Raw genomic sequence first — 21,265 nt, forward strand, 5'->3', positions numbered from 1 at the left:
CGTAATATCAAGGGTCGCAAAAAAAAGTAAGGTAACTCGATTACACAAAGTGTCATTAAAACAAAGATACAAAGAAACACTGGTGACTCTTTGGACGATATCAATAGGAAAGTCTCTTCAGTCATAAGCATGATTCATGAATCAGCGCACACTTCGTTTTCGAAAAATGTGGTTTTAAAATTTAAATTTTTAAAAAGTTTTTGCTGCGCAACATTTGCATTTCAAATATCAAAGATAAGCAAAGTTAACAGTATATGACGTACCTATCAAGTGTCTGTGAAAAATTACAAGGATAGCGGGCTTTTCAAAATGAAACCTTTTATTCGAAAACCATTTAGTTCGGAAGATACCTCCTTTGATTAGGAGAGGATTCAATAAATTATAGATTTCTTCTCTTAACGGCATACCGGACATTTTGCCAGAGCGCCAAATTGTAGGGGCGCAAAGTTATTTAGTAAAGCAAGACATATATTTTTCGAAACAAAATATTTTTTCCATGAAAGTACCACTCTTTGTAGTTAATTAAAAAATTGGCAAGTGATAATTTCATTGAAATCGTAAATGCGCCCTCGACTTATTATGAAAAAACAAATTAAATACGCCATTAAGAACTATAGAACTTGATACTTTCAAATAATTCAGGGCGATTTTTTAAGAAATCGTCCAGACGTCCTATGATAAATTGGACAAGCCGATTTTAAGTTCAAAAATACGATTTAATATGAAATTATTTGATATGATGATATGAAAAGATGCCTGAGAGGAATAACCAGAGGCTTTTTGGAAGTTTGAGAAAACCTGAATAATGGGGCTCAAATATTCAGGGCGTTTCCAAATTGGACGTGATCCTTGAAGGAGTATCACTCATTTGCTGTGGATTGAGCCATATTTATTGATAACGGAAAATCAACTTCAGCATCCGAGATATTTGGGTTCTTGTATTTCTTAAAATATTTCACACTTTACTTCATTTTTCTTCAATTTTTTTAGGTCGACCAAGTTTGATTCAAATTTTGGATTATTTTCATCAGAGGAGGATATAATATGTATGAAAAAAGCGAAGCTATGCTGTATTAGATGTTGAATAAGAATTAGTATGATTTGAGAGTTGGTACCTATATGAAGAAAAGAATAGTAAATTTCTGATATAAATTTGCCTGCAACTTTCGAATTCCAAAATTTATGTAGGATTATTTTAAAAACTTGCCAAATTCCTTCTTTATCTCCTAAAAAGGTTTCTGTTACCATGCAGGTACTATAGTTTTGTTTCAGCAGATTTTTATTTGAAAGGGGAAAGAAGCAAAGAACGGAAAGGAAAGAATTAAGTATATTTTTCTACATTCATGCAAAAAGCAAAACTTTATCGAACTATTTTAAGTCGAAAAAGAAGTTCTTTATTATTATTATTGCACTAGTGCAATAAAGTTTTTATTGCACTCATCTGTCATTCTACTTTTCAACGTGCTGTCACCAATTGTTCATTCACTTTCAACATTGAGGGTAAAAATAAAGTTTGAGTTAAATTGTTCGTAACGTATTAGTTCCTGTTTCAATGCAAATCGATATTAATAATAAAGTATTCAAGTTGCGCTTTTCATTTTCCTACACCTAGTGCCGCACCTCAATAAATCATTTTTTGCTTTTTGCATGAACGTAGAAAAAATGTTGTATGCAACTCGTGCAAAAATTGTTTATTGCACTCGACGTGAAATTGTGACAACTTCAGGAGAAAATTTATTCATAAATTATGTTTGAAATGATCTTCACCATTCCACGTGCCCTGTTTCTTATTTCTTCGGTTCGCCTGAAATTCGCAGAAATTAGGTGAGAAATATTTTGAAAATCACAAGTAGGTACTCAAATATCTCGGAAACTGTTGATTTTTGGTTATCAATAAATATGGCTCAAACGACAGCAAATGAGTCATACTTACATGTTCTCTAAGGTTCACGTCTAATTGGGAAACACCAGGGCCGTCGCTAGCCAAACTGCCGCCCTAAACAGAGACCCATTTTGCCGCCCTAACAGAATACTGCTTACTCTGCACAATACTGAAAATTAATTTTGGATAATCGGGGTCCAGCGCCTGCTTAAGCGTTTCTACCGCCCCGGCAAAAATATAAATCGAAACCCTTTCAGGTTTGAGATTTTGTACTAAGCAAAAGAGCGGGGGAGGGGATTTGGGGTGGATGTTGGTTTGGTGAATTTGTTTTCAAAGATTCAGTGTGGAAGCATGGGCGCCCGCAGAAATTTTTCTCAGGGGAGGCAAAATGAAAATTCCTGAAAAACGATAAGGCGTCCATGATTGTCCTTGAAAACCGGAAACTTGTTGTGAATCCATTAATTTCCTTTTTTCCATGTCCTTAGGATTGAGGAAGTAATATTGAGGGTGTTGTGCTGAAAAATGAGGCAATCAAAATCTCCCCCCCTGGCCCCCCCTGCGGGCGCCCATGTGTGGAAGTGTGGAAAACCCCACATTTTTTTGAAAAGTATTTTAGAAAAAATGAATGTATATTTAGTGTAATTTTTTTTATGGATTCAAATTTTAATCCAATAGATTATTTAGGATAAGTGGAATGCGATAAACAATAAACGTGCTCAACTGAATCCTAATGAATAAAAATATATCAATTGAATTCAGGTTTCAGATCCTTCTGCTGAGTTTTGACTATATATAACTCTCGAACATTTCGTTTTTTTTTTCTTTGATATGATGAAATTAAACCGGATGATGTGAATGAACAATTATTTTGAATTCGAATAGATGTTACAGATATTCACGATGCAAAGATGTTTAAGATTAGTGAATTTGATAAAAAAAAATCATTTGTGAAATTCATTCAAATCAAAAAAGTATTTAATTCAGATTTCCCAGAAAAATTAGATAATGCCGCCCCCCATTATTTGCCGGCCTAAAGTGGGTCCTGCAGTGTCAGGTTCCTAGCTCAGTTTCGATTTCAGAAAAAGCTTTAAATTTTTTTTTTTTGTTTAAGATTATGGAGGAAAACAATTGGATGATGCGGATAAACCATTATTTAATTCGAATGCATCCACGCCCAACACTAGATAATTTGATATAAAAATGAAGAATATTATAAAATAATGGAATTTGGTATGAAATAATAAAACTTCTTATATTTCTTAAGAAGGATCAGTTGTGAGTGATGAAATAGAATTGTGTTCTTATATTTTGCATTCCATTCTGAGGAATTAACATTCTGATTAGAGAATCGAAAAGAAAATAATCCAGAACCCAAAGTGGCAATAAAATTTGGCAACGTAAAGCGAACGCCGACAAGCCCCCTAGCGACGGCCCTGGGAAACACCCAGTATATAACTAATCAAATCGAAAAACTGTGAAATACGTAGTACTAAATGGTTGTTCTACAGAGCCCTTCACTCTCATAAACAATTTTTTCTGGTAAATAAAAAAATCCGATGATTAGCTAGAAAGTATTGCCTGTAGTGATTTGATTTTGTGTTGAGCCAGAGGCAAAGCAGGGCGACGAAATTTTTATTTTCTGGGGAGCCAAAAAGTTCTGGCGATGGCATTGCGGATTAGCCACAGAATTAGAGGAAAGGAAATAAATCTGACTCATCAACAAAACAAATCAACCTACGCCACTGTAGTGAATTTTTCCATTCGAAATATTCATCGAATAGCAAATTGTAAACATAACAGGGGAGGTCGAAACCCTCCCTCAACGATATCAAAACCTTATTTTTGGAAATTATATGAACCAAAATTCTAATTTCGGCTCGTTTCTATTATTATTCCGCTCCCCCCTGAGAATGACTCCAGCGGGGCGCCCATGTGTCTACCTGTTTGATGCGTTTGGAAGTCGCCAGCAATAATTAACAGTTGGTGAATGCGAACTCAGACAACATCTGGTCTGGTTCAGTTCTCGATAGATTCCTTTGGAAGCGAAAGCTCTCTGTAACGGGGAATTCAACCTGGAAAATCGTCCGCGAAAGGATTTTGTCGAGAACAATCGATAATGTTCTACTCTTCGAGTTTTTTCATCGTATAGAATTATTATATGGGATTGTGAGTCTACATATACAGGCTGGTCCAGATTTTAGTTCAATAACTTTGGCGTCGGATAGAAAAACTTTTTCCTAGGAAAAAAGTTCACAAAAACATATATCCTAACAAGCTTCTTTTCCGAGCTACATGGTGTTAAAGTTTGAAAAAAAAATCTGTTTTTTACTTATAACTCTAGTATTATTACATTCATTGTTTCAATTTTTAGGTATTGAAGTCTAGATAATGTAATGATTCGAATTAGATGACCGCTTGCCTTTTCTTATTGGAAATCTACACCACTGTCTTTTTCTCGAGAAAATTATTTCAATTCTGAAACCAACAGGGTTTTAATGAAAAACAGGTCTCTTGAATTTTTTCATGGAATGTACCTTGTATAATGTACCGTTTTCGAGATAATCGTGCACAAAGCACACACTATACACAAAAATCTACAAATTATTTTTTCAAATTTTTCCATTAGTGATGAATGAAAGTATGAAAAAAAATGGCGTAGTTCATTTTAGCGCTTTCAAATGACATTCGATTGAACATTCCAGAAAGAATATGAATATATGGACATATATCAGAATTGAACAATAAAAAATATTCACGAACATTTTTTATCGTTTGAGTGTCTGATAAATATTTGTACTAAATAAACTACGCCAATTTTTGATCTTTCATTTATCACTAATGGAAAAATTTTAAAATTTTTGAAGATTTCCTGTATAGTGTTTGCTTTGTACTTACTGGATTATCTCGAAAATGATACATTCTATGAAAAAAATTCAAGTTACTTTTTTTTGGTAAAACCCTGTTGATTTCAGACATGAAATTATTTTCTCGAAAAAGAGGAAGTGGTGTTGATTTCCAACAGGAAAAGGATCATTGCCCCCTTATCTACGCCACTGGATAATTTTGGCAGGACATCCTTACCTAATTCGAAACATTACATTATCTAGACTCCAATACCTAAAAATTTAAACAATGAATGTAATAATACTAGAGTCATAAGTAAAAAACTAATTTTTTCTTCAAACTTCAACACCTTGTATCTCGAAAACAAAGCTTGTTAGGATACTTATGTTAATATGAACAAGGTTTTTGCAAAAACAGATAAAATACGCCAATTTTCAACTCTTGTTTGAGTCAGAACGGTTTATTGGACAAAAAACTTAATGAGATAAATTTGAAGGAAATTTTATATATTTTGTTTTTGAAAAGGAAGGCCGATGACTATCTGAGGAGTTTTTTATTAAAATAAATAGCTAATAAGATCATTCTGTTTTTCATTCACAAAAAATTATATTTTCCGAGTAATACAAAAAAACCGCCAAAAAATGAATTTTTTATACATTTCTTTCAATCACGTTACCAAATTTTAGTGCCAAACGTCAGGTTTGGATTCAGCAACCCAAAAAACATATGAAATCGAAGAAATCAAAAATACTCAAAGCTTTCCTATGAAAAACACATATTGACAGAACTACCTATAGTAGTGTTGACGAAAACTCAGGTTTCTCGATTCCTCGTCGATTGAATTGAAAGACATGGATGTGGACGATTACGATGAAAATTTTCAATGAAACAGAACTATGTTACCGCCACTACAACACAAACAACGAAAAAAATTACAATTTTGCAAGAAAATTTTCCTAGCCTTGTTATTTCTCGTGGAGATCTTATGATTTAATATCTTCATAGACTTTTTCTTTGTGGCCACGAGAAAAATAAGGTCTACATCAATGTTCACCAATCGATTCAAGACTTTAATGATATTAGGTATAGGTAGGTAACTAACTTCCTCATCTTTACAATGAAAAAACATCCATTGATTTATCTTTAAAAAAACACTTTTTTTACATCAAATAATGTAACCTCTTATTGGAAATCCCTGTAGATTCTTGCTTCGAAACAATTCATTCACTTTCCAAGAAATAAATTCTCTTTAGAAAACGATTGAAACGAATCATGCATAATAAGGCATGTTTGAAAAGTTCTATTTTTAGTTTTCCGATATAGAGGTGTCATTATTCATATCCTTTTACTTTAGAGGTATATTAGAATATACTGTCTAAGTTTATATCAGTATCAAACATTATACAGGGTGGCATTAGTTCTCGAAATATTCATGCGTTAGTTAGTTGTTAGGAAGGAAGCCACAGTCATGGTTGTTTTGAAGCTCAAAATGTCGATTTTTCACAAAACACTACAAGTGCCATGAAAACACTACTTCATTTTCAAATACTTAGTTGAGAATATTTCGAGAACTAATGCATAAAATGAAAAAACAATTACTGTGCTGAAATCAGTATAAAAATACCTTTCAAATGAGGTATCACTCACCCCATCTTCCCTATTCAAAATTTGGGGGTGAGGGTTGTAGTAGCAAGGGTTGAAGCGCTATGCGTCCGTAACCTACATCTTAAGTTGTCCCCCTCGAAACAGAAATCGACCTGTCCGAGCATTTCTATCGAAAAACTTTATTTCGTCTGTAATCTCGTCTGTTTCGTTTTCAAATGGCCACCCTGTATATGCATTTCAATTTGTCTATTTCAGATTATATCTATCTTTTCAGTTCAATTTTCTTGACAATTCCGTCCTCTTGGGTTTCATGGACCATTCCTGCGAATAACCGTAAAAAATCAAAATATATCAAAAAACTTGATAACATTCACGCGCGGGATTTACAAAGCTGAATTTTTGAATGAAAACTCACCTTTTATCATGAATATTTACTTACACAAAGAAATAAAGATTCAGAGATAACGAAATTTTACGAAAGAAAAAATATTTAATAAGTAAACTACAAAAAAAAAGGAGAATTAAACAATTATAATGTAATATTTGAAGTATTTTCATAAGATTTTAGATATTTTTGAAAAAAAAAAGGAATCGAAATGATAAGATAAAAATACGTTTAATGCCACATGACTTTGTAATCTGCCCACTATACCACATACCTACAATATCATCACATCCTGATTTCTGATACACCTACTTATCTTTTAATTCAAAGATCTGAAATAGATTGGAAATGGTTTGTCATCACTTATTTCGCGATAACAATTTTCGGGCTATTTTTTTTAATAAATGCGATAGAATTCAAACGCTTTCTACGTTTTGACTTGAGTTGAATTTGGAACCTGAATGAAAAATAGTTCAAAGTTTAATTGAAACCATAAATCGAAAAAAAAACATGAATTTTAGTATGATTACATTAACGTTTTTATCACAAATTATCCCACTCGTATAAAAAATATCAATGAAAAATATCCAAAGGCGGGATTTGAACCTTTGATTATTATACCACTTCAATTTCTTAGATTCTTATATGTATATTCTTCTTATAGTTTCCGAGTCATGAATTTTTGAAGTTTAATTTGAATTTCGGAAAATATGATCCCGGGTTCGAATCCCATCACGAGAAATCTATTATAATTTTTCGTATTGATATTATTACCTGATTTCCGTTATATGTTGAAATATCTTGTAAAAAAGAAACAAATGAAAAATTGAAGTGCTTTTTTTCATTCCTATTCCATGTATAGTAACTGATTTAAGTTGACCAATGTTACAAGAAAAGTTAGCGGGTGCATTTAATTTAATTTTTAGACTCAAAGGTCAAAATTCATATTTTGAACTCTACAGCAAATAATATGTAATTGAAAATTTCACTATGAGATGTGAATTCATGGTTTGATTTTTTAGAAATGAGGATTATCCAACCAATGTAAAAATTTTGCAATATGCTTTCATCTGTTCCTTTTGCATTTACAAAAGATTCAATTTCCTATTTGTTTTAATTGATCTTAGGCTTTATTGCTCCATACATATTATGATATTCATAGGTATTGTGGGAAAATTAAATATTCATTTTTTTCGGTAGGTAATATAAGGAAATTATTTTAACATAAAGAAAAATATAACTGTAAAATTTATTGATCAATCTCTAGGAATGTTTAAAGCATCTACAATTTCTTCAAATACTTTTGCTGATGACGAGTCTGGGAATTCTGTAATGCAAGGCTTCGCCCCTAGTTTTCCTATTCTGGGATCTATTGGTAAGGTGCCTAAAAGAGGTACATTGACCAGTTCGGCTAAAGATTTACCTCCACCTGTACTGAAAATGTTAGTGCATTCTTTGCATGTTGGACAGACAAATCTGGAAAAAAATATCATTGACTTGGAAATATCTTACGATTTATTGATATTTGCAACTTACCCGCTCATATTTTCAATCAATCCAAGCACAGAAATGCCTGTTTTTTTACAAAAAGTAATTTCCTTCCTAACATCTTCAATTGAAACTTGCTGTGGGGTGGTAACGATAACTGCTCCATCACATTTAACATCTTTCAAATTTTCCATAATTGTTATATGTTCATCGGATGTTCCTAGAAAACCAAGCAGTCATGAATAATTGGGTGATTAACATTTGATGAAGGTTTATATGGATATTTAAAATTTTTGTATTACCTGGAGGGGTATCAATAATCAAAAAATCTAAATTGCCCCAACAGACATCAGTGAGAAATTGTTTGACCATTGCGGTTTTTTTTGGACCTCTCCAAACAACCGATGCATTTCTATTATTCAATAAAAATCCGATAGACATTACTGACAACCTTTTTTCGTTGTCTGCATAAACAGGCACCCATCTTACGGAAAAGAAAAATAAATACAAACAAAACAGAACGAAAAGTAAACATACCCTCCTTCTGACTGGTGCACATCCTTTCCTTCCAATTCTAGTAAATAGGGAACACTAGGGCCACATAAATCTATGTCTAACAGACCTACCTGAAAATTTGAATAGTTTTCATGAAAAATCAGGCAAGGACAAAGAATGTCATTACCTTTAAACCTTTTTCTTTCATAGTTAAAGCTAATTGAGTACTTATTGTAGATTTTCCAACACCCCCTTTTCCAGAAAGAATTAAAATTATATGCTTAACACCGTCCAACATGATTGTAGAATAAATTTGGTGATCTCGTAATATTTAATTTTTTTATATCAACACTCGAGAAAATCATGCAAGTTTCGAATTAGTTTGGTTAGAATATTGAGGTTAGAGTTATGGATAGAGAAGTCAGGAAAGAAAACATAGGCAACACATGTTAACTGCTAATCATTGAATAAAGAATGAATTCTTTATTCATTGCTACTATCAAAGATCCTCTTATTGAGAATAGTTCTCTATTCACTATGGTTTACTCAATTATTTTTATTGTTTAAGGAGCTAATGTTGGTGGTTCTCGTAAATATTTATAACTCTGAGAGATAATTGAGACTTAGTGAAACATTTTCTCCTGGAATTGAAAATGTAGCCTTTTTGAAAATTGTAATATAATTCTCCTTTGAAGTAAGGCAAGAGGGCACATACATGAATATGTTCATAAAATACAAGATTTGTCCTGAAAATTTCAGTCTTCCCGTAACTTTATTTCCCAAGAATACAAGATGTATATAATAATCAATATAGCAATTAATTTGTTTACTTTGAGGTATATTAGCGGTAACCCCAAACTTGAAAATCTAGTAAGTTCCTAAGTCTAGGTAATCGACCACTTTTGGCTCAAATTTCTTCAAAATTGCTTATTAGAGCAAGCCGAACGCAAAAAGTAGTATTTCTTGATGATATGCGCTGCCATCTATAATTTTCGGAAGGAACAATTCTTCCGTCATCATACTGGTAACTATGGAAACATACCGTAACAAAATGTATACCTAAATGTTCATTTCATAACAGTCGTTTTTTCTGAAGTAATTTTTACAATGGTAGGCAAAAATGCATGATTATTTTCGATAACTTACCAATTTATTTGTAGATTTTGAGTAGATCTAAACCAGCCATAAGCCCTTCGACATCTGAACCGAAAAAAGATGTGAAACGTAATAGAAATAAAAGTGTTTTTCAGTTCGAGGAATTTTTGTCGAAAAGAGATTATACTGGAGCTATAACATTATTAGAGGTAATAATTCCTTTTTTGTTTGATAAAATATTGCGTAACTTTCTATTTTAGTTCATGCAACATCAAAATTATGACCCAAATTTGCAACTTTGGATGGCGTATTGTTGTTTCCACCTTGGAGATTACAAAAAAGCATTGGATATTTATGACAACCTAAGAAAAAACAATTCGGAAATCAAAGATTTGGCTGCGGATTTGGCGTGCTGTTATTTTTTCTTAGGTACGTAGGACTTATACGAGTATTACGAACATATTAAGTACCGTAGAGCGGTGTGACTTTGCACCACTTTTCATACATTTCATGGTGTAACTTTTTCGATTTTTTTGTGAAATGAGTCCTGTGCAAAGTATGTTTAATCTGAACATTTTAGTTGTCGACTGCTGTGGTTAGAATCAGATGAAAAGGTGCACAATTCTTTTTTTTATTTTTAAAAATTTGGCAAAGTGACCCGCAAATCGGTGCGAGTTTGCCAATGCGTTTTTTGAAAATTTAATGAAGTGCTGGCGGTATATGTTAGTGCACTAATGCCTTCGGGTTCGCCCATATATCTTTTGTTAATTTATTCTAAAGAGTTTTTCTGGGAATGTTGTAAACTTCGGAAGCTGTCTGAATTGAAATGTTTTATTTCGAACTGCATTGATTGCTCGGATTAGTGTTTTTTCTGTATAATTACTATATTTCCTTGCGTCCATTTTCTTTTTATATCGACGACCCAAAATTGTGCCTCAAAATAAAACAGGTGAAAAAATTTGGTATGTGGCAATGTCTCCCGCCGAAGGGCCACAATAGAAAAATTTCCAGAAATGTCGAAATTCTCTCAACCAAATGTTTTCAGTTTTTTTCAACGTGACGTTTAATTAATGTAAAGTAAGCTGCTAAATATATTTCGATGTACCGTTTGCCATATTTTCTGCACAACTCCTAGTATTTCGCATATACAGGGTGATTCACGGAGATGGCCTATTAGACGTTTATGGAAAACTAATCATAATGTTGAGCTGAAAATTTGTATATTGGGATTTGAAGCAATGATCTTCCTCCCTAACATATTTTCAGATCTCTTCTACTTCCTTATTTCAAATGGCACACCCAGTATATTTTTGCATCATTAGATAGCTTTTTTGATGGCAATTTCGGCAATATGCCATACCTTGGGTAAAAACTCAACGGTTCATGAGTTATTGGGGTTCTAATAAAAAGAATGGTGGCGATGAGGACCCACATTTTTTTGAATATTTCAGCAGAAATAGCTTTTTTCGATTTTTTTTTTCTTTTTCGATTCTGCAAATACGTAGTATTATAAGCCTGTTTGCGGCTTGGACCAAAAATGTACAGGGTGTTTATAAAAAGATCATGAACTTGGATAGCGGTTTTTCTTCATTTAAAGTTTTTCCTCTAAAACTCTTAAAGTATTCATTTTAGGTATAGGGTGTGATTAAGTAACCCCCACTATTTTTGTACGTAGAATCGACTGAAATAATAAAAAACATAGGTTCTAATTTGAAAATCTTGAGTATTGATGAATTTGAGTTGTCCAAGTTCATGATCTTCTTATAAACACCCTGTACATTTTTGGTCCAAGCCGCAAACAGTCTTATAATACTACGTATTTGCAAAATCGAAAAAGAAAAAAAATTAAAAAAAGGTGTTTCTGCTGGAATATTCCAAAAAATGTGAGTTCTCATCGCCACCATTTTTTCAAATAGAATCCCAATAACTCATGAACCGTTGATTTTTTACCCAAGGTATGGCACATTGCCGAAATTGTCATCAAAAAAGCTATCTAATAATGCAATAATATACTGAGCGTGCCATTTGAAATGAGGAAGTAGTAGTCTGTTTCCGGTATAACCGGAAGTTGTAGAGATCTGAAAATATTTTAGGAAGGAAGATCATTGTCTCAAACCCCAATATCCAAATTTTCAGCTCAAAATTTTGATCAGTTTTCCATAAACGTCTAATAGGCCATCCCGGTGAAGCACCTTGAAAAATTACCCGCTCACCTAACATACCGTAGCACACCATTCAAAGTACGCCAGACGACTGCGACGGTTGCAACATGTAGGTATATAGTGTGGTTAAAGGTTCCGATTCGTGATTTCTGTAAGATGTTACCAACTTTACGAAAACGAAGTGAAACTTAAAATATTAGGCAGCTCGGCAAAGTCAACTCCGTTGGCAAAGTCACACCTCTCTACCGTTCATATATTGTGATTTTCTTCGGTTGGAAAGCGCAATTCCGTTTTTTATAAAAATCGCAAATCAGTTCAGAAGCTATCTGAAAGTTAAGATGTCTAAAAACATGGTATTGCACTCGTCAATTTTTGAATGCAATTCGACCAAATTGAGAATATTAGTTTTATTTCGTGGCGGCGCACCAATGTCATACATTAATTAAAACCCGATCCTGGTTAATCAAAAGCGAGGTGTAATCGAGTATGATCGTGCAAAGTCGTGAAACAAAACACAAAACGTTTACTAGAATGAATTCAAATATTTGAAATATAGACAGAGTTTATTGGTGTTCTTACAATTTCATTAATTGCTTACACAGGTCTCAACTATAATGAAAGATACATAGGTACAAAATGTCACAAAACTCATAAAGAATAAATAAAAATAATCTATCATCAATAGCGCTACCCACAGTTGACATAACGAAACTTAACTTATATTCTCAAAATTGGCAAACAAAATCTAATCAGTCCATTCACCAGGTTTTTAGACATCTTACTGAAAGTGATTTTTTTAGTCACTATTCTTTCCACTTCAGCGATAGATCGAAGTAAAAATTTCATCGCATCTTGACCGTTTTTGAATGCACTGTACCACTCGATTGCAAGCGTTTTGGTTTAGATAATATTTTCAATAATGAATCTTTGTAATCGAGGAATTGATGATATTTCAAGGAAAAATATAATGTTTTTCGCTTTTCATTGGAAATTTTTGATTCGGAATAGGAGAAAATAATAAATCATTGTGTAAAATTCCTTTTTTTTTTCATGAAATTGGTAACATTGATTAACATTTTCCGCTACCTCTATTTGTTGTAATTTCATAGTTACCAATTCGTGAAAATTTCTTCGAAAATCCAAGATATGCTACACCTCTGCGCGCGCATCTGATTATTCATTATTTACTATTTAGGAATGTACAAGGAAGCCAAATCAATTGTGGAAGAATCGGAACACAGTGGATTGAAGACTCGACTGAATTTTCACTTATCTCATAAGTTGAGGGACGAAAGCGCTTTGATGACTTATCATCAACAGTTGGAGGATGTTTTGGAGGATCAATTGAGCCTAGCTGCTATACATTACTTGAGAGCTCATTACCAAGAGGCCATCGATATTTACAAACGTTTGTTGTTGCATAACAGGTAATAATTGAAATTTCACAAAAATTCACATAAAGGATTTTTCAAAAAGCTGTCACTTTTGAAACTGTCATCTTTTGACATTTGACATGTAGGAACTATGCTGACAATAAAAATGAAAAAAAATACACGCTTTAATAACGCATCGAAATTTTTATAATTGAATACGAAAGTTCACAAAACTAAAGTACTCCAAGGTCGTCGAGAAGTACCCTCTCGGCCAGAAATAGTGAAATTGGTGCACAAATTCGAAATGTTGCGACAAGTTAGTGATGTGAAGAATCGAAACCGTGTGCGGGTGTGCGTCGCTCAAGATCAACTGAGAATATTGCTGCTGTAGCCCGTAGTGTTGACAATCTTTGGAATTAGACTTTCCACAAACGAAATTGGAAGATACTTATGTGTAAGACGTTCATTTTCAACAAAACGTTACAACGAAGCAATCGCCTTTTTGCAATTTTTTTTGTTATTTCTCGGCGGAATTGGCCACCGAGATCTTGTGATTTAACACCTTTAGATTTGTTTCTTTGAGGCTTCTTTCAATATAAGGTATATGCCAATGCTCCACAATCGATTCAAGACCTTAAAGATGGAATTCGAGAAGTTATCAAAAACATACAGCCACAAACGTGCGAATTGGTCATGGAATATTTCATGAAAAGGATATGGTGCTGCAACCGTAGCCGTAGCGACTATTAGGCTGTTAGCTCTTTCATCCTTTCTGTAAACATCCATTGATTTATTTTAAAATATAGTTTTTTTATGGAAAACACTATATTTTCAACATTTCAATTTTTTCTAATCTAACAATAAACTGCCAAAAATTCAGGAGCTAATGCAATTTAGTTGAAAATCTCTTTCAAAACCTGAAATTTGAACATTTATCTGTGGCGTAGATAACAAACACGTGGGCCCGGCGTCATAAAATCGGTTATCAGAGTGATACAGATGCTAGAAATCAATCATTCTACAGGATGAAATGTAGGTGTGATATCAACATAAAAAATCTGAAGCTTTCACCAAAAAAAGGTTTCATTTCGATATAAAAAACGAGTATATTTTACGAGTTATCAATGAAAGTTCATTCAATTGAAAAATGATTAACGATGGAAAAGAATATCAGCCCTAATGTTCAGCTACAGTTCTAGCACCATATCGTTTTCATGAAATTTTCTAAGACCAATTTGCACATTTGCGGCTGCATGTCCTCGATAACTTGTTCCACGTGGCCCCAAGGAAAAAGTTTAAAGGTATGTTGAATCACAGAGCCCAGTTGTGATCATCTCTTCAAGGAATAACACTGCCAGAAAACTTTTCTTGCAAAATTGCGATTGTATTTTTTCGTTGCTCGAATGGCACGTAGTGACGTATTGTTGAAAGTAAAGCCTTAAGACCAGTATAAAGTCGTTTGAGAAATGACAGTTTCCAAGATAGACAAGGAATCGACAGATATGGGTTCTCGACGTTCTCGTCAACACTACGGTCTATACAGCAGCAAGCGGCGCACACGGTTCCGATTCTTCACATCACTAAATCGTCCCAACAGCTCAAATTTTTCCACCAGTTTCACTATTGACGGCCGTAAAGGTGCGTCATGACGAACCAAAAGTACCTTAGTTTCGCGAACTGTAACTGCATTTTTGTAGTAAATTCTAACGATTTCAATGCGTTCCATTTCAGTAGTGACGTAGTTTTACTTGTCAAATGTCGAAAAGATGACAGCTTCAAAAGTGACAGCTGCCCAGATATCGGGCTATTCCATAGAAACATAGAGTAATAAATAAAGATAGAGGGAGTATTCGCGATTTTTACATGTCCCCAACATGTTTAGATTACTTTGTCGGATTGTAATATACACGGCCCAAAAAAATTAACGCACATTCTGAAAATCTCAATTTTAATGAAAGTTAACTCTACATTGACTTTATAACTTATTTTTTATGTTCTCTCGGGAAGGTTTTGAACGAAACAAGACACATTAAATGGAAGAAAAATTCAGGATTTCACCGAATCTTATGTGAAAAAAGAGAAATAAACAATTTTCAAAATACTGGAATGCTGATAAGTGATTTAATACTTGGTATTTCTACCCCTTGCGTTAATTACAGCTCGGCAACGACGGTTCATACTCAAAATGAGTGATCTTAAAATGTTCTCATCTAATCCTTCCAGATTTCTCTGAGTTGGATTCCTAAGTCATTAAGAGTAGCTGGATGATTTTCTGAACTTCTCAGCCTTCTATTGAGATTGTCCCAAACCTGCTCTATCGGATTGAGATCTGGACTTCTTGCTGGCTATTCCATTCGAGAGACTTCAACCTCTTCAAGGTACTCCTGAACGATGCGCGCACGATGGGGTCTGGCATTATCGTCCATAAAAATGAAATTTTCACCAATGTATGGGGCAAATGGCACTACATGCTCTTCGAGAATGTTCCTTATATACCTATCAGCATTCATAGCTCCATTATCAACAACCACTAGGTCTGTGCGAGCAGTCAAAGATATTCCACCCCATACCATAATCGATCCTCCCCCGAAACCAGTAGTATTCAGGAAATTGCACTGAGCATATCTTTCATGTGGACGTCTGTATGCAAGGGAACGTCGATCACAATGATAGAGGCAGAATCTAGACTCATCTGTGAAGAGAACTCTTTCCCAATCAGCCTCTTCCCAATATATGGATATGTTCTCTCGCAAAATCCAAACGCGCCCTTCGATGGGCTGGGGTAAGAGCTGGGCCTCTTGCCGCGACACGAGGCCTTAAATCATATTCTCTGAGGCGATTTCTTATTGTCTGACTGCTAATTTGCACCCCATGAGTTTGCTCAAGCTGATTTTGAAGGAGGCAAGCGGTTGCAAACCGTTGTCTCAACGAAGAAACTCTCAAGTAATATTATTGAATGGCAGTTGTTACCCGTGGTCTACTCTGTCCTGGTCTTCGGACATTCATACCTGTCTCCCTGAATCGCTGCAACATTCTGGACACACTTGTATGGGAAACTCCAAACCTTTCTGCAATTCTTGTGTATGTCCACCCTTCTTCTCGCAAAACTACCGCTTGGGCACATTCCTCTTGGGTCAAATTGCGTGTTTCGGGTAGAAAATCAAACGAAAGAAAAACTATTGATCACTGGAATTGATCGAGAACAACTGATTTCAGAATGGAGCCATTTCATTCAAAATCTGATAATCTCATCTTTTTTTATTCCTGCTGGGAAAAAACATCTGTATAAAAGAAAAACGTTGAAAGTGGATAACATATGCATGCATAATTCTGATAAGAATAATTATCATTGATAACACCTTCAGTTGTAGAATAAATTTGAGATTTCCATAATGTGCGTTAATTTTTTTGCGCAGTGTATTTTAAAATCCACAATTCAAAATATTGAATGAAATATATTTATCTGAGTGATTCCTGATTAAATATGCAAATCTGAATATTTGGAATCCGATATTTTTCCTAATTGTCGAATTTATAATTAGCAGAATATTCATTATTTTCTGCATCTACCTGCTGAAATCCAAGGTTTGGTAACTTTTGCTCTCCTAGTGTCATCGGTTGTTTCACATCGTTTGGCGTGCTCGATGTTTGTTTTCTGAATTTCTGATATATTTAGGTATTTATTTCGAAATATTTTGAGTTAATATGAAACGTTGATTCACTATGGGATATAAGAAGTGTGTTTTTTGTGGAGAAACTCTTGAATTGAGTGAAATATCGTATCACTGATATGTTTTCTTTTTCGCGCTCTTCATGTCAAATTTGATGGTTCATGTTGGGGACAAAATTTGCTTACTGAAAATGGCATATACTCCCTTCATCTATGTTTATTACTCTGAGGGCTATTACATAGTCCTAATATCAAATCTTATATTAGAAGGTCTATGGGCTATTCAAAATGAAACCTTTTATTTGAAAACCCTTTAGGCAACGGTACTTTTCTTCAAAGTTTGGTAGGTTTTTTCTCCGTTTTCTTCTGGTTGTATTCCAATAAAACTGTTCATTTGAAATCCAATTAAAAGGCACTGACATAATTCAACTGTAACACAAATCGTATTTTTTTTTCTGCATCTAGAGATAACCTAGCCTTAAATGTCTACGTTGCATTGTGCTACTACAAACTAGATTATTATGACATTTCCCAAGAAGTCTTGAACATCTATTTGAACCAGTTTCCTAATTCGGTTATAGCGACGAACTTGAAGGTAGGTAGTACAGTCATGCCGATCGCATAGAGTGATGACTTTATTTAGAAATTATTCTTTTTAGGCATGCAATCATTTTCGGTTGTACAACGGTTCGGACGCTCAAAACATCCTGCGATCCATCTTGGATGCGAGCACCGACGTTTCATTTGGACACGACCTCCTCAGACACAACATGGTTGTATTTAAGGATGGAGAAGGTGCGTTGCAGGTATGGTGTAAAATTATGGAGAATAGTTCACATGATTTTATTGTATCGGGTGTCTTCGTCTAGTGAGGGTATCTTAGAATCCATTTGAGCCAGAAAAAAATGAATGGCATGCACTTTTTTTAGTAGAATCGAAACAATAGTTAATTCTTTAGTGCCATTCGTTTTTGAGTTATAATAACGGGTGTTTTTTTTTCGAGGTATATAACTTTAAGTTGGCATTACTGTTCAAGATGGCGACCGATTTAACAGCTGTCAAGTGATTTATTCTCAGTTTGGTTTGGCAATTCATCATGAATAAACTCACGCATGAACAACGCTTGCAAATAGTGCAATTTTATTTCGAAAATAATGGTTCTGTGCGGAATACGTATCGCGCACTACGTCCGTTTTATTTTATTTAGCGATGAAGCGCACTTCTGGTTGAATGGCTTCGTCAACAAACAAAACTGCCGCATTTGGAGTGAAGATGATCCTCAAGTGTATGTCGAAACACCGTTGCATCCAGAAAAACTGACTGTTTGGTGCGCTTTATGGGCTGGTGGAATCATTGGTCCGTACTTCTTCAAAAACGATGATGGCCAGAACGTTACAGTCAATGGTGATCGGTATAGAGCCATGATTACTAACTTTTTCATTCCTGAATTGAACAACCATGATGTTCAGGGGCTGTGGTTCCAACAAGACGGCGCAACATGTCACACAGCTCGTGCCACAACCGATTTATTGAAAGACACGTTTGGTGACTGCCTAATTTCACGTTTTGGACCTGTGAATTGGTCTCCAAGATCTTGTGATTTAACACAGCTAGACTACTTTCTGTGGGGCTATGTAAAGTCATTGGTCTATGCGGATAAGCCACAAACCCTTGATAATTTGGAAGACAACATTCGCCGTGTATACGCCGATATACGGCCACAAATGTTGGAAAAAGTCATCGAAAATTGGACGTCCAGATTGGACTACATCCGAGCCATCTGTGGCGGTCATATGCCAGAAATCATATTTAAAATGTAATACCAGAAGATTATCTTGCGGATAAATAAAATTCATGTCAATCGAATAATCCATCGTTGTTTTATTGCAATTTAAAGTTCTATAGCTCTAAAAAAAAAACACCCTTTACAAACTTGTGTTTTATTATGTAAACCATAATGACTTCTGTAACAAGTAAAATTGCTAACTTTTTCCCTTTTCTTATCAAACTATAAAAATCATCAAAAGTTTCAGTTTCACACGGCAAATCAACCAAGTGGTTATCTAAAGTAATATGTGTGGCCACCAAGGTCTCCGGATTAAACACCGATAGTTTTTTTCAACATTTTCAAATTGATAAATGTGGCCAGAGAAAAAATCTAATGATTTCAAATCAGGAGACCTTGATGGACACCGAATATTTTAATTATCTGAAGTTCACAGATTATTCCTGATAGGCACTTGGTTGATATGCTGTGTAAAACTGAAACTTTTGATGATTTTTAAGTTTGCTTAATTTTACATATCATGTTAATATGTTATATAATTTTGGAAAGAGAAAAATTATGGGATTTAATTTGTTATAGAAATTGTTAGCGTTTTCGTTTGAAAAACACAAGTTTGTATCACAACTTAAAAACTAATTATGGAAAATATTGATTACACCAATGGATCAAACTGAAAAGAGTGCCTGTAGGATGTTTTTGTTTCATGTTAATAGCACCAATAATAAAGAACTTATAAGAACTTTTCATTCGACGCCATTTCCCAATTTTGGCTTACCTATAGCTTGAAAACAGTTGAATTTATGAGGTTTCGGGTGAATCACCAAATTATTTCTCTCAAAAATCGAGCTGAGATTCCCTAACTAGACAACGAATTTGGGACACCCTATGCGTTATAGGAACTAATGTATATTCGAAATGGGCCAATTCAAAAATTCTCTTTCGGGAAAAAATTGCAAGTGGAATCATTTCTTCTAAAATTTTCAGCTCACATTCTGAAATGTAAAGAATCTGAAAATTGAATAACAAATACTGCCGTACGCCGTTAACACCTTAGAACTGATCGGAAACTGATGAAGCTATTTGAATAAAAGATATACAATATTTATACGAAATCTTTTCATATATTATTTTGATTGTCTCCACTTGGGACGTAGTTTTATGAATTTTGGAGGTTAACAAGCGCTAAGAACAAGGAATCAGATTGAATAATTCGATGATTAAATTCGTATCTATTTCGCAACAAATAGTAGATACCTGGTCGAATCTCACATCGTAATATTTATTTCAAAATTTCTATTATTCTAGTCGTAATGTTCTGTTATGGAAACATTACGAAAATTGATTTTTATGTCATGCGACCCTCAAGAGGGATTACCACCACGTGGTTTTTCTCGTATCAGTCAAACTTTGGTACCATTCATTTCCCCTCCGGAGCTCCTGCGATGACCAAACTTTGTACAGTGTACGAAGATGTATATACACTTCATCTTCTTTCTTTTTTCAGAGCAAATAAGTGAGCCTCTTTTGTAATGATTTTCGGTAGGTTTTCACAAATATTTTAAAAATATTTCAGAGCTTTGGACAATGTTACATTATCAATTTTTTTATGAAAAAAGAAAAGTTATCGCAATTTTTTTTTTCATTCGCAAATCAAAAATACTCACTTTCTCCCATGTAGATTTTTTTTCAAGGAAATTTTGTGAAAACCCCATAAAAATCGGTGATTTGTAGAAAGAAATACATCTAATTTCGTTTTGGACTGAGCACCCACGTTGTGGTGTTTTCTCGTAATACTAGAGTTTAATGGATAAATCTTCAAGGCTTCTCTTACGATTATGTTAATTTAAAAAAATCTACTTGACCTTAAAATAAAACACCAAAGCCACATTGAATGTTTGTACTTGATGCCACCCTGAATACTAAAAAACTTTCATTTGAAAATTTTTTTTATCCAGGCTCTTTTAAAATGGGGTACCCTGTATATCTGATATTTTCGTTAATTGAAGCTTTCAAACATTTACTAGTAATTTGAAACCTTATGGCATAAAATTAATTTTCTAAATGATTTGATTAATTTTCTGAAATGAGAGTAATTACCTCTTTTCCCGATTGAAATTTAAGGAAAATATAAAATTTTCTATTATAAAATGTTCTTGTTTTAAGTTTCACCAGTAATTTTGGACCAAATTTAATTAAGAATCATCAGCAATAAACTATTCAAGAGCGACAAGAATTGTTACGAAAACATATTTGTGGAAAATGCAATAATAAAATAATGATAACTCTGATGTGATAGTTTTCCCTGAAATCAGATATGTCAGATATAGATTCAGTATAATATTTTTTCAATTCCAATGGAAGCTTCTAATGAGAGAAATTCAGCATACTTGATATTTTGCTGAAATCACATTATACTTTTTTCACAACATTTTTTGGACCACGCGGTAAAAATAGATCAATAAACAATTATTTATAACTGT

At 33.9% G+C, this 21,265-nt stretch overlaps 2 protein-coding genes across 2 annotated transcripts in view; one reads left to right on the forward strand and one right to left on the reverse strand.

Annotated features, from left to right (window-relative positions):
• Positions 1–7,947: 7,947 nt before the first annotated feature.
• LOC123682688 (cytosolic Fe-S cluster assembly factor NUBP2 homolog) lies at positions 7,948–9,138 on the reverse strand. Its single transcript, XM_045621453.1, has 5 exons — positions 8,887–9,138; positions 8,742–8,830; positions 8,507–8,688; positions 8,253–8,424; positions 7,948–8,192 (listed from the first exon to the last, which is right to left on the reverse strand). The coding sequence occupies exons 1-5, from the start codon at positions 8,995–8,997 to the stop codon at positions 7,973–7,975; spliced, it is 774 nt and encodes a 257-aa protein (XP_045477409.1). The 5' UTR covers positions 8,998–9,138; the 3' UTR covers positions 7,948–7,972.
• Positions 9,139–9,676: 538 nt separating this feature from the next.
• Positions 9,677–21,265, forward strand: part of LOC123682677 (intraflagellar transport protein 56) — a 29,912-nt gene continuing 18,323 nt past the window's right edge. Inside the window, exons 1-6 of the mRNA XM_045621433.1 lie at positions 9,677–9,809; positions 9,860–10,003; positions 10,055–10,223; positions 13,152–13,383; positions 17,465–17,594; positions 17,659–17,805. Coding sequence (XP_045477389.1) covers positions 9,807–9,809; positions 9,860–10,003; positions 10,055–10,223; positions 13,152–13,383; positions 17,465–17,594; positions 17,659–17,805 — 825 coding nt within the window. The 5' untranslated portion in view covers positions 9,677–9,806. The remainder of the gene's footprint in view (positions 9,810–9,859; positions 10,004–10,054; positions 10,224–13,151; positions 13,384–17,464; positions 17,595–17,658; positions 17,806–21,265) is intronic.

The sequence above is a fragment of the Harmonia axyridis genome, chromosome 6 (genome assembly GCF_914767665.1).
Source record: "Harmonia axyridis chromosome 6, icHarAxyr1.1, whole genome shotgun sequence".
Taxonomy (NCBI): domain Eukaryota; kingdom Metazoa; phylum Arthropoda; class Insecta; order Coleoptera; family Coccinellidae; genus Harmonia; species Harmonia axyridis.